This window comes from Squalius cephalus, assembly GCF_949319135.1.
Source record: "Squalius cephalus genome assembly, chromosome: 6".
In the NCBI taxonomy this organism is placed as follows: domain Eukaryota; kingdom Metazoa; phylum Chordata; class Actinopteri; order Cypriniformes; family Leuciscidae; genus Squalius; species Squalius cephalus.
The window spans coordinates 46,968,354-46,981,190 of NC_137127.1; the positions used below are offsets into that span (position 1 = coordinate 46,968,354).

Consider the following 12,837-nt stretch of genomic DNA (forward strand, 5'->3'; position numbering starts at 1 on the left):
GAGGTCAAACAGAGGTGTGTGTAATGCCTCTGTTCTATAACGATTCCCATCAAAATGGACGTTTTGTAGCTTTTAGTCCATGCCTGTTCAATAGCTTTAAGGTGATTTGCTCAAGATTTCACGAGTGTCTCCAAAAGCTCAAACCCACATTTTAGTAACCACTGTTTATTTATTTATTTTAAGTTTTAACTCTGTCGTCTATTATCTTGGAGTGAATTCACAACCAATGGTGAGAGAAATGGGACAAACCCGTATTATAACCTGCTTTTTCTGTGGTAGGTCCCAAACTCTGGAATAGTCTCCCATTCCACGTGAGGTCAGCTCCATCAATTGCCACTTTTAAGTCTTATTTAAAAAAAAAATCCTTAGCTTTTGAATAAGTTATGTGTGCTTTGTTGTATGATTTTAATGTTATTATTTTTGTAAAGCACTTTGGCGCAACGTCTGTTGTTTGAAAATGTGCTATGTAAATAAAGTTGCTTGCTATAAGACGGAAGAAAAAAGCAGAACACGAGTTTCTTTTGAGGATAAACGACGCCCTCTGGTGGATCTGATCAAATGTTGAACAGGAAACAGAATCCATGAACTTTTTTAACACATCAAAGAAGCTTCTTTAGCTATTTTACAATGTATAGCAATTGGTAAAAATACTCAGGAAAGCACAGAAAAAACGCTATGAATTCTGTAACTTGTTTTTCAGATGCTTAGGTGATACATTCTGTAACTTTTAAAATCAATTAAAATTCATTTTAATAATAGGTATTTCTATAAAAGGCAATATCACATTTTGAAATAATATGCTCTTGTCAAACTCAGTCATTTAAATGGTGTGCATTATAAATGGTGTGCATGATTGTGTATACAATGGTGAGAAAATGAACAGGATGTATAACAGGAAAGAACTGAAGTCAGGCATCGGTCAGAAAGGAAGTCCATTTTAAAATTGGGATATAACTTACCCCTTAATATTTGACATTTTGTGCTATAACATCTAAATAAGCAAATGTTTCTATTAATGGCATTAGAAAAAAAAAAAAAAAAAAAAAAACCCACATGAGGCCCTGTATATTGACAAATTCTTATTAATATTTATTCATTTTTAAAGTGTCATTAATGTAAAATATAAAACAAACATTTGTATTTAAAATTGTATTTAGTCAATTACGTTGATAATAATTAAATGACCAATCACAAACCAAGCAGAATCCCAGTAAAATATATTTATTTGATTGGTAAAATTATTCTATGATTCATATACAGGCATATGAATATGCACTTATATTAAAGGTGTATATCGCCCATATTTAACTGAAGATGTCATAATAGCAACACTATGAATGCACTAAATGATTTCACTCAACTAACCTATAGGTTTTAATGAAAGCATGTCCGAAATGCACATCTAATTTATGGAATACTGAATAATAACTCCATTAATTATAATAAGTATTACACTATAACAGCATGCCACTATAGGTGCCGTCTGTGGCTCATCTTACCCCAAGGGTCTAATTTTACTAAACTATAACTTTTACTCCACAAATCTAAAAACATGAATGTGTCATTAACAAATAGACACAAAAAAGTTTGATAGGCTATTCAACAAAACAAAATTGTCATAAATCTCTATTTTCCAGAGAGACAAAATTAGATCAATCAATATCAAAATGGTTTTGACTGACTAAATCTCACAAATGTTGATATTTAGATTAAAAAAATAGCGTAGTCATTCATCAAAAAAAGTGCTGAGATCAGATTATGTGTCATATACTGTCAGGAGAATTAAAAGTATGGTTGCATCTTCTTTCCCCAACCCTAACTGTTTAACCAGACAGATTTTATGCGATATTTCAAAGAATACCTCTCTGCATTTATTGCATTTATTAATCTTTGTTAATGTTAATTTCAACATTTACTAATACTTTATTAAAATCTTGTTAACTTTAGTTAATGCACTGTGAACTAACATGGACTAACAAAGTACAGCTGTATTTTTATTAACTATCGTTAACAAAGATTAACAAATACAGGTACAAATGTATTGCACATGGTTAGTTCATGTTAAGACAATAACTAATGTTAACGAATGGACCTTATTGTAAAGTGGCACCGTTGTATTTGTTTGGTGTCGTCCTCCAGACCATTTTACAGGTAATATAAAAAATAAAAAAATAAAAAAACACCGCTGAAGTGCGTCTTGCGTGCGTCACGTCTGCGTGTAGTCCTCCGCTTCGAGAGAAAACTACATATCCCAGCATGCATCAGTGAACAGACAACATCCCGGGAGAGAGGGGGTCGGCAATCGAACCTGTGTTTACTTCCGGATTTCCTGTATATGGCAGAGCTTGAAAACAGCCACTCCAGTTGCCCTACAAGCTCAGCAAGAGCCCCGTGCCCCGATCCGAGCCCGTCTCCGGTGAAGCGCGGTGCCCCGGCGACTCGGTGCCCGGAGAGAGAGAGCCCTACGCCGGCACAGACGCGGAGAGATTAGCGCGGCTTTACACGACCATTCACGGCAGAAACTCTCCTCTGCCACCCTTCGCCAAACGTCAAAGTCAATGCGGTCCTTGATCAGCGCGCTGGAGCTCATCCGCGTCTCACTAACGCGCTTTCGCTCGGAAAACACAGATTAAACCCGCAGAACGCAGATCCACACGGCGAGCTCGCGTTACCGGGGAACAGGACGAGGAGCACGGCAGCTCTAGCTGGATTTATCCCGTTCAGGCATCATGGAGTGGTTAATGGGGTGAGTGTGTTTTCAGATCATTGTCCTGATTGACCTGGTGCTCCTGCATCACAGCTAAAGGTATATTCGAAGAATGCTTAGCTAACGTTCCCAATGACGTTATTTCTGAACGTTCGAAGCGTTTCAATGACGTTCGAACTCGAGCTGGACGTTTCGAACGTTCAGAGAACATTCAAAAGTAACATTTTGCAAGATGTGTGAAGAATGACACAATGCATGTTCCATTAACGTTCCATCTTCAAACACTACGTGCAGTGTTACTTTTGAATGTATCGAATCACCGAACATAGAACAAGATGAATATGCAACATTCCACGGATGATGTGTAAATGATGTTTCTGTGCAGACGTTTCGAGAACACTATTAAAAACCAGATCATTTTGAACGAACGTTACTGTATAGGAACGTTTGTGCGTAACTTTGAGAGAACCTCGCCAGCTCTGAGAACGCTCTCTGTTAGCTGGGACGGCGACTGACTAAGTCAAGTGTTTTGTGCAAATTGTCTCCAAAAATGTCCTGTTTGCAGCACAGTTGCAGGCTCGTGTTTCCCGGACGCTGTTAGTGCTTTGAACTGATCGCGTGCGTGATTCTGTCATATGACGCGCCTGCTATCATCATCATCATCATCATCATCTTCGTCATCATCAGGGCTTGTCAGTCTTTTAGATTACACAATATGATCATCCTCATCGTGTGACTGTGACAGACCCCATCCTAAGATTTTAAGTGCATATATTATATCCTTTATAAACACCACATTTAAACTGGAAAATTAATATTATAAATCTAAAATTAGTTTCTATTGAGCTATATTATATTTGTACTCATTATAGTAATGCACTGCTAAATGTATTTTTTTTATTTGTTATATATTTTTTATAATAATAATCAAACATCACCATGAATCTAAAGTTTGATTAATTACTCATTTTTATTTTAGTCACATTCATGTATTTATTTTAATCTAATTTATTTGTTTGCTTATTTATTTTAATCTTATCATTCTTAAAAATGTATTATTATTATTATTTTTTCCACTAACCTGTCATAGTATTTAGTGTGTGTTTAGTATCTAGATACATATTAATAGTGTAATAGACTAGTATCCTTTTTGATTTCACTTGTCATCATTGCATACTTGTAAATATGTCTTGGTTATATTGTTATATATAATATTAATAATTGTTGATGTCTTGCAGCTCCAGTGAGATTTATCCCTAAAGTGCATGATGATCTTTCAGAGTTGTTTGCACAAATCAGCTTGACAAATTTGTATTTTGTGACCACAATTTGCGTACTTCGACGTGTTGTACAAGTTGTTGCCAAAAAAACCCAGCATGGTCTGACTGTGCTAATAATAAAAGCGGTTGAGTTTAGGTCGACGTCCGCTTCCTGAAAAGAGGCGACTCGACATGCCTTTAAAACATGTTCAGGCTTTATAGAGTCCGCAGTGATTATGACACAATAATGGCTCACAGTGCAAGCATGAACTGATCTCAGGTCTGATTCTGCTTCATCATCATCATCATCATCATCATTAGCATTAGCATGTCTGCTAGAAAAAGCATCCAGTGCAATCAGCTGGATATGGATGTTCAGCGTTGATGATATGTTGCATTCATGGTTGTGCATGTTTTTGCCCTTTAAACCCGTCCTGCGTGATCCTAACCGTCGCCTGCAGAGTTCCTGTGGAGGTGTCACATGACCAGGGCTTGTTTCCCTCTCTGCGCTGACCTTACAACACCGGGGAAAAGAGCTTGCCGTTGATTTGAGCAGTTTTTGCAGTGCATTAGTCTCAGATGGACTGAGTCTTAAAACTCATTGTCATTGAAGTAATGCTGTGGTCCAGCAGAACACAGTCAGCAGTGGGTTTGCACAATGTTTCTGGATTCGGCTTTTGTGATTCCCACTTCTAGCACTTGCATGGTTTCAGGTCTCCTGGAACAGGATTGGCCAGCCCTGATCTCGAGGGATTTTGATTGGACCGAAATCTTTACAATTTTTCAGTCCTGTTAGTAGGGATGCACGTTATATCGGTATCGGCCGATATATGATCATTTTTAATGTTATCATTTTGAGTTTTGTTTCTGTAATCAGCCTCTAAAAATGTATTATAATTTGGGTTTAGGTTTATCGGCCGATATATCGGTCATCGGCTTTCAAATATAAAGAATTATCGGTTATCGGTATCGGCCAAAATGTTCATATCGGTGCATCTCTACCTGCAAGTAAAGGGCTTTAAATAAATCTGTTAACATTTTTCAGAACGCATTACAAGTTTTCCCCACTGAAAGCGGTGTTGTGTAAGCGGCCCCTAAGTTAATAACAAATAAGGGTGTCACGATTCTCCAAATCCTCGATTCGATTACATTTTCGATTCTAAAGTCACGGTTCGATTCGATTCTCGATTTAAAAAAAAATAATAATTTTTGAAAGCACAAGCTATGCCATTTTTAGACTTTTATGCAATATAATGATATCTGACCTTTGTTCGCAATGTACCACACACTATATTGTCAAATTTAAAACGTTTATTAACAACATAATGTAACAATAACTTATATCTTAAGTCAATTGGAAATTTAAACAAGATAACCTATTACCTATTATAGTCCCGGGGCTCCCTGGACTCCTCAGAGCAGTCACAGGCGAATAGCACGGCGTTTTAAATTGGGTTCTCACAGCGTTTGCAATGCAGTACGAGAGAACGTTCTCGTGAAGGAACGTACTTGGTTACTTGCGTAACCTCGGTTCCCTTAGAGATAAGGGAACGAGTACTGCGTTGCCTTGCCGTGCTATTTCGCTCATATCAGGTAATTCGCTTCAGTCGATTTAAACTTAGTCCTTTGGCGAGTTTTCTCTGAATTTATACACTTCAGCCGCGTCCAAATTGGCGCGCTCGAGGTTGGCAGGGCGCCAAGCGCTCCCATTGGACCGCGCGCCACTGGTTAGGTTCGTGCTGCAGTTGCCGCAGCACAGCCAGCTCGCTCAGACGAGCTATGATGCTCTCACTGTGCAGCTGCAATGCGTTTTAAAATAAAGGCTTCAATATTCTCGAGAAAGGGAGTTTTACCTATTACAGGCAAGCCGAGATGACGTGACATATGGGGCGTGGCAGCATCGACGATTCCATTTTTTGATTCGATGATCGAGATTGAGCATTAATTTCGATCGATTTCGATTTAAAATCGAAATCGTGACACCCTTAATAACAAATGATTTTTACAACGGAAATCAATCAAAAACTTTAAGCAGGATAATGACTTTCTTCTAGATCTGCTGTAAAGCCAAAACAATCTTTGTTGCATTAATATCCCGTTGTCGCTGTAAAGCTGCTTTGAAACGACTTGACTGTGGCGACTTATGACCTCACAGTTAAGAGGAATTGACTAAAACAGGCTTTAAAGGTGCAGTGTGTGATTTCTAGCGGCATCTAGTGGTGAGGTTGTGAACTGCACCCAACAGAAGTTACGGTGGCCGACAGGAAGTTCAGCAATGAGGTTTCTTCACAAAGGTGAATTAAGAAATTAGGTTTACTTAATTATTCATTATTGCGAATATTATTGTTGCTTGTTCATCACTGTGTCAGTGTTTTATTCGCTGACTTTAGCTAGCTTCTTATCATGAAGAACAACATAGTGACGAAACGCGTTTGTCCGTTCAGGGCCACCGTAGAAACATGTGGATGTAAGCGGACCCGCGGTGTGTGTACAGAGAAATGCTCATTCTAAGCTAATAAAATCTTAACGGTTCATTAAGTAAGCTCTTTATACACCACTGAAAACATAGTTACGTATATGATGTTTTATTTCTGTCAACAGATCCTCCTTAATATTACACACTGCACCTTTAAGGTTTGATGGTGTGTGTTTGTGCGTTGCACCGATGCGTTCCTGGGCTTTGGCCGGCAGTACCGATGCGCTGACGTGATATTGTGTTTCAGAATCTCCTCGAGTGCTCCTGTCTCGTAGTGCTGAGCACACCGTGTTTGAGCGTATCTGGTGTGCAACCCGTAGGCAGCTTTACATTCTTGCATTTGAAGTGTGACCGATAATGTCTGTTACTGTGGCTTTTCGTTTACTGTATGTCTCCAGACAGCGACGAGATATGCATCCGACTGTGAAAACCTTCAAAAGGGTGTTTTCCTCTCAAGTGTTGTGTGTTTATTGTGGTCAGCTGTCAAATGGTGACTAGTGAAGTGCTACTAATCCTCTCTTTATGAAGCAAATTAGCTCAAATTTTAATGTAGACATGCATTTTCTGTACAGATGCTCTGAAACAATGTATTGTGAAAAGCGCTATACACATAAAGGTTACACTTCATTTTTGTCATTGTTACAGTATAATTCTATATTTAAGTGCTGAGTAATATTCAGCAACTACATGTACTTACTATAGGGTTAGGGTAGGATTAGGGTTAGTTGCATGTAATTATGCATAATTTACTGTTATTACTATGCTACATGTAACATATATAACAAGAAAACTGTAAAATAAAGTGGGTTACACTTTATTGTAAGGTGTCATTGTTACAGTGTAATTATATATTTAAGTGCAGAGTAATATTCAGCAACTACATCTACTTACTATAGGGTTAGGGTAGGATTAGGATTTGGTTGCATGCAATTATGCATAATTTACTGTTATTACTATGGTATATGTAACATGTATAGCCTAATATAACAAGAAAACTGTAAAATAAAGTGGGTTACACTTTATTGTAAGGTGTCATTGTTACAGTGTAGCCTAATTATATATTTAAGTGCTGAGTAATATTCAGCAACTACATGTACTTAATATAGGGTTAGGGTAGGATGAGGGTTTGGTTGAGGGTTAGTTGCATGTAATTATGCATAATTTACTCTCATTACTATGGTAAGTACATGTAACATGTGTAACAAGGACACTGTAAAATAAAGTGTTACCCAAATAAACGTGAATTGAAACAAAAAACAAAAAAATTACAGCATTCAGCATATCTATAAGCTGTACTTTCACAACACTCTAGAAGTTGCTGTTTTTTCCCTCTAAAACCTTTGCAAATAGCATTATGGCAACAGCTTTCCCAGCTGTAATACAGAAATAACTCCAAAGTTCATGTTTTCTGGTTTAGCATGGATATCCAGGATCGTAGCGTGAGCTCGTGGAGCCCTGATGTCTGATAGGTCTGATGTGTGGTCTCGCTGGAGGTTGAGGAGCGGGAGAGTGGCCTGGTTCTGGCTCAGGTTATGGGCCGTCTATCAGTGTTCGGCGTCTCTAATGTAAGGGTGTGACTCTCGAACACAGGTTTGGGCAGTTCAGCACTCCTCAAGAAGAATGTGTGTGTCGGATTAATAGCAAATGTGGTAATCCTGATGCTTGTCTGACACCATGTTTTTAAAGGGGTGGTTCAGGATTTTCGACATCGGACCTCATTTTCAAGTGAGCCTGGTTGTTATTCATCAGTGGAGACAGTTTTCAAAAAAATTCATCCAGTCCTTACTTTTGGATAGTTCGCCTATGCTAGGCTAGCGCGAGTCAACGGTGCACGTTAGCCTGCCATTAAAAACAGTTTTACCCACTCCACAGTACACCAAAAGCAAATAAATTATAACGCCAGACTATCTATGTAAATGTATATTGAGAGAATAATGTTAGAAATCAAAGTACTCTTGTATCTCAATTATCTGCGGCAGGTAATACACTTGCGTGATTGTTATGTGGACCGGCTCTCTCGGTTTCCTAGCTAACCAAATATAACTCCGCCGCTGCTGTAGACTGCTTATAAATACAGGGAACGAATGATAACTAATGCAATGTGATGAAAGGGTAGTTTGATTTCTAACATTATTCTCTCAACAGACATTTACATCGATAGTCTGGCGTTATAATTGATTTGCTTTTGGTGTACTGTGGAGTGGGTAAAACTGTTTTTAATGGCAGGCTAACGTGCACCGTTGACTCGTGCTAGCTTAGCATAGGCGAACTATCCAAAAGTAAGAACTATTTTTTTGAAAACTGTCTCCACTGATGAATAACAACCAGGCTCACTTGAAAATGAGCTTCGAAAATCCTGAACCACCCCTTTAATGATAAACAGACTGAGCGTCATCAGTTGTGTCTGTGATTCGCAACTGGTTTGGTTTCAGGATTGAGTAGTGGTGACCCAGTATATTTGTGCTTATTAATGTTTTAGAAATATAGATTTGTTGTTTAGTAATGTGGCTAGTTTTCCCCTATTAGACAACTAATTTTTGAGTCAAGAACTACTGATTATTTGTTACCGGAGACACAAGTATTGGGGGCTCGTCCGGGATGTGAAACTGAAATGAGACTTGTACCTCCAAACCAAAAGCACATTCACGTGTTTCACTTGCTGTCAGGGTTCAAATCTTAATTGAATGATCTTAAAGGGTTTAAATTTAAAATTAAAATGATCCCATAATTTACTCCCACCTCCAGCCATCTTAGGTGTGTGTATGACTTTTCTTCTTTCAGCCAAACACAATCGGAGTTATATTAAAAAATATCCTGGCTCTTCCGAGCTTTATAATGGGAATGAATAGAGCCTGAGATTTTGAAGCCCAAAAAAGTGCATCCATCATCATAACTGTAATCCATACTGAGACTCCAGGGGTTAATAAAGGCCTTCTGAAGCCATGCATTTTTGTAAGAAAAACATCCATATTTATAACTTTATAAACTGTAATCACTGGCTTCCAGTAACAGGCATACGCGAGTCGAGTTCTGGAAGAGTGACCTCTGACCCGACGCATGACCTCTGACCCGACACATGACGTATTGACGAAAGCGGAAGCGCAGAGGATCGAGCAAAACAAAGGTCACGAATTAGATGTCTAAAACGAGCATTTTTAAACAGAAATGTGGGAGGAGCTTGAGTTTTGTTTGAACCGCGTCATGCAATATCCTACGTCACGTGTCAGGTCAGAGGTCATGCGTTGGGTCAGAGGTCATGCGTCGGGTCAGAAGTCTCTCTTAAGCCGGAACTAGACTCACGGATGGCCCTTACCGGAAGCCAGTGATTATCGTTTATAAAGTAATAAATATGGATTTAACTAACCCTTTAAATCTTATTGCTAGAAATGATGCATAAAATCAGACCGGCCGTGTGTGTGGCCTTCAGAAAAGCCTTCTGCACGAACAGAGACTGTAAGATCTCTGTATGAAGACATGCTTCCAGTTGACCCTGATAGAAACTAGGCTTGATGTTCTGCAGTTTGGGAGTGTGTAATTCCCAGCACAGCGCTCTCGTCTCCCGTCCCACAACTCTGAGCGCTTGAATAATTGGGCTTTTGGAGGTAGTATTAGTTGAGAGCGAGACAGACTGAAGGAATATGTGTGTGTGTGTTGATGTGGATCAAATCTGTTGTCTGTTCTGCTCTGATGCTGGTGTGTGTACGTGTGATGGGCATTAGTTGACAGTTTCTTCCAGTATCTGGAAACACGAAGAGCTGTGCGGTTCCCATGAGCTTCTCCTGAGGAGCAGCGAGCCGAACACGACAGACCCGACGAGTCCTGCGGCTTTAAACACGCCTGGCGTGAGTGTATGATGTTGTCTAACAAGTTTGCTTTATCTTTACCTTTTGCAGTAGTAGCCTAGATGGTGATGCACCAATTTTATTTTATTTTTTTTACCAAAATCACATAAACTGAAATTCAAGTTTTCAATTAGAAGACTGAGACTGAGACTGATGCTGTTCAGGGTGTCGTGTTCTCAGGCAATACATTAAAGGCCCCCTGAAATCATAATTCAAGTTTGTAGCTTTGATGAATATGAATATGTTAGCCTTAAGGTTATGAATTAGCTGGTGTTCTCCAAAACAATGACAACATTCGCATTTAGGGGATTAGAGATTATCAAAACTTAGTCTCTCACTTCTGTTAAAATGGATCAGGGATTTGTATGACTTCAGCTTCTCCTCTCATCTTCTGTCCAATCAAAAGCTCTCTAGAGTCTGAAGCTCCGCCCCCTTCGCTACAAACACCACCTGGCCGACGCGAGCGTTCTCATGTCACGGAGCAATATGTGATGGAGAAGTGTGTTCGGTTGCTCAAACGCTCGAGTTTTAGTCCCTTTTCCAACTGTTGGTTAAGAATGAAATGAATGAATCCTCTATTATTGAATCCAATGTTTCATCAGCGCTCGGATTCGCTTCTATAGTGCAAATTGCAGTCTTAAGGAAACGAAACGCTATTGGCTATTTGAAAAGGGGGAGGAGCCATTTAATATGTCCCGCCTCTGCTTCCTGTTTCAGTGGAAATTACGTCAACGCATTATTCCAAGGCACTTCAGTGGGCTTTTAATTAACTTTATTAGTAAAGTCCTTCGCAACCAGCCGGCTTACGATATTTCAGCTGAACAAGTTTTACATATTGCTACTTCAGCATCCTTAATGGTCACAGTGAAATGCATCTACACTGCTCATGTTTATCTGTTGAGTGTAGCCTACTTGTTAAATATTACAAAAGAAAAAAAGTGTTTTTACCCTTTCGGTCGAATATTTTGCATACTGTCTGAAATCATTAGTTGAGACTGACATGCATTATTGAAGCCCTTGCATATTTATAATTAAAGTAAACATTATTTCATTTTTCATGTAGTTATTTAAGTGAACCGTAAGTGACCCAAGTTGGAGTTTAGCAGATTTATTTAGGCTTTTATTCACATATGAACATGATCAATGCGCGTACATAGAGCACATCAAATATGGTCAAGGAAAGCTCAAATCTGATTGGTTGACACACATGAACAAACCTTATTGGTTTAAGCACGTTTGAGCTTCTGTGAGTCTGAAGCGAACTCTGAACTGATCTGTTGTTTATGGGTGTGAAGGCTGGTGGAGATCAGGCTGTTTAATGCTCTGATAAACTTTAGTGGTGTTACATCAGCACTCACTTAAGTAACGGCTTTATAAAGTGTTTATAGTCTGTATCGAATGAACTGAAAGTGAAACTTTTCCTCGTTTATCCTCGTGAGTGTGTTTGATGAACGCGCTGACAGGACGAATGTGCTGTAAATGCTGCACTTCCTCTTCCTGCTGGAGAGAGTGTGTGTGAGCGTGTGCTGGAGAGTGTGTGTGTGTGTGTGAGCGTGTGCTGGAGAGAGTGTGTGTGAGCGTGTGCTCTGGCTGTCGGAGGTTGTGGTGAAGTGTCAGGTGTGGGTACGCTCCACTTCTCTCTTTTAAAGCATGTTTATTTTCAGAGCTAGTTTTGCAGAGTTCGAGTCTTTGTCTTTGTGCTGTGGGTTTCTAGAGATGCAAATTAAATTGTAAATCCATTTTGTCATCATTGTAACTCGCCTTCATGTCATTCCAAACCTGTATGACCAATAGGGGTCGTAACAATATATCGTGTCACAATAAATCGCAATACAAAAATGCAACAACATGTATTGTGTATAGTTAAATAAAAATGACTGTGCTTGAAAAAAAATCAAGTTTACAGAGTTTTTAAACTACTATATAAAGGTAATGTTGAATATAATGTATAATAATACAGTTGGGGAATATATTAATGCCAAATGTCTGATGTTACTGTTAAAAAGTGGCCTTCATTATTTTAAATATATCTAGTCAGTGACAGAGATCAAGCATATTCATCTCAAATAATTCTGTATTTTCAGCTTCAGAATCATGAATATGTTTATTCTGGTGTCTCTATTGTTCATTGGGTTTCCAGCACCAAGTCCAAGACTATTCATTTACACACACATTGTAATAGCAAATTTAGCATTTTAATGAACAGTACCTTTTTTGTTAACAACATTTTATCATATGTCTTGGAATATCGCGATAATATCGTATCGTGAGTTCAGTATCGTGATATATATCGAATCGTGTGAGGGGATCGTTACACCACTATATATATATTGACCTAACAATGACTGACCAACTTAAAATTGGTAAAAGTTTTAACTTTAAAATTCTCTAAAATCTTTGGCTGAACTATTACTTCAAGAGCCAAATGCATCTCTCTCTCTCTCTCTCTCTCTCTCTCTCTCTCTCTCCTCTCTCTCTCTCTCTCTCTCTCCTCCTCTCTCTCTCTCTCTCTCTCTCTCTCTCTCTCTCTCTCTCTCTCTCTCTCTCTCTCTC

General features: G+C 38.8%; 1 protein-coding gene across 1 annotated transcript in view; it reads left to right on the top strand.

Annotated features, from left to right (window-relative positions):
- The first annotated feature begins 2,202 nt into the window (after positions 1 to 2,202).
- mob2b (MOB kinase activator 2b) overlaps positions 2,203 to 12,837 on the top strand; it is a 57,589-nt gene continuing 46,954 nt past the window's right edge. Inside the window, exon 1 of the mRNA XM_079873402.1 lies at positions 2,203 to 2,746. Coding sequence (XP_079729528.1) covers positions 2,730 to 2,746 — 17 coding nt within the window. The 5' untranslated portion in view covers positions 2,203 to 2,729. The remainder of the gene's footprint in view (positions 2,747 to 12,837) is intronic.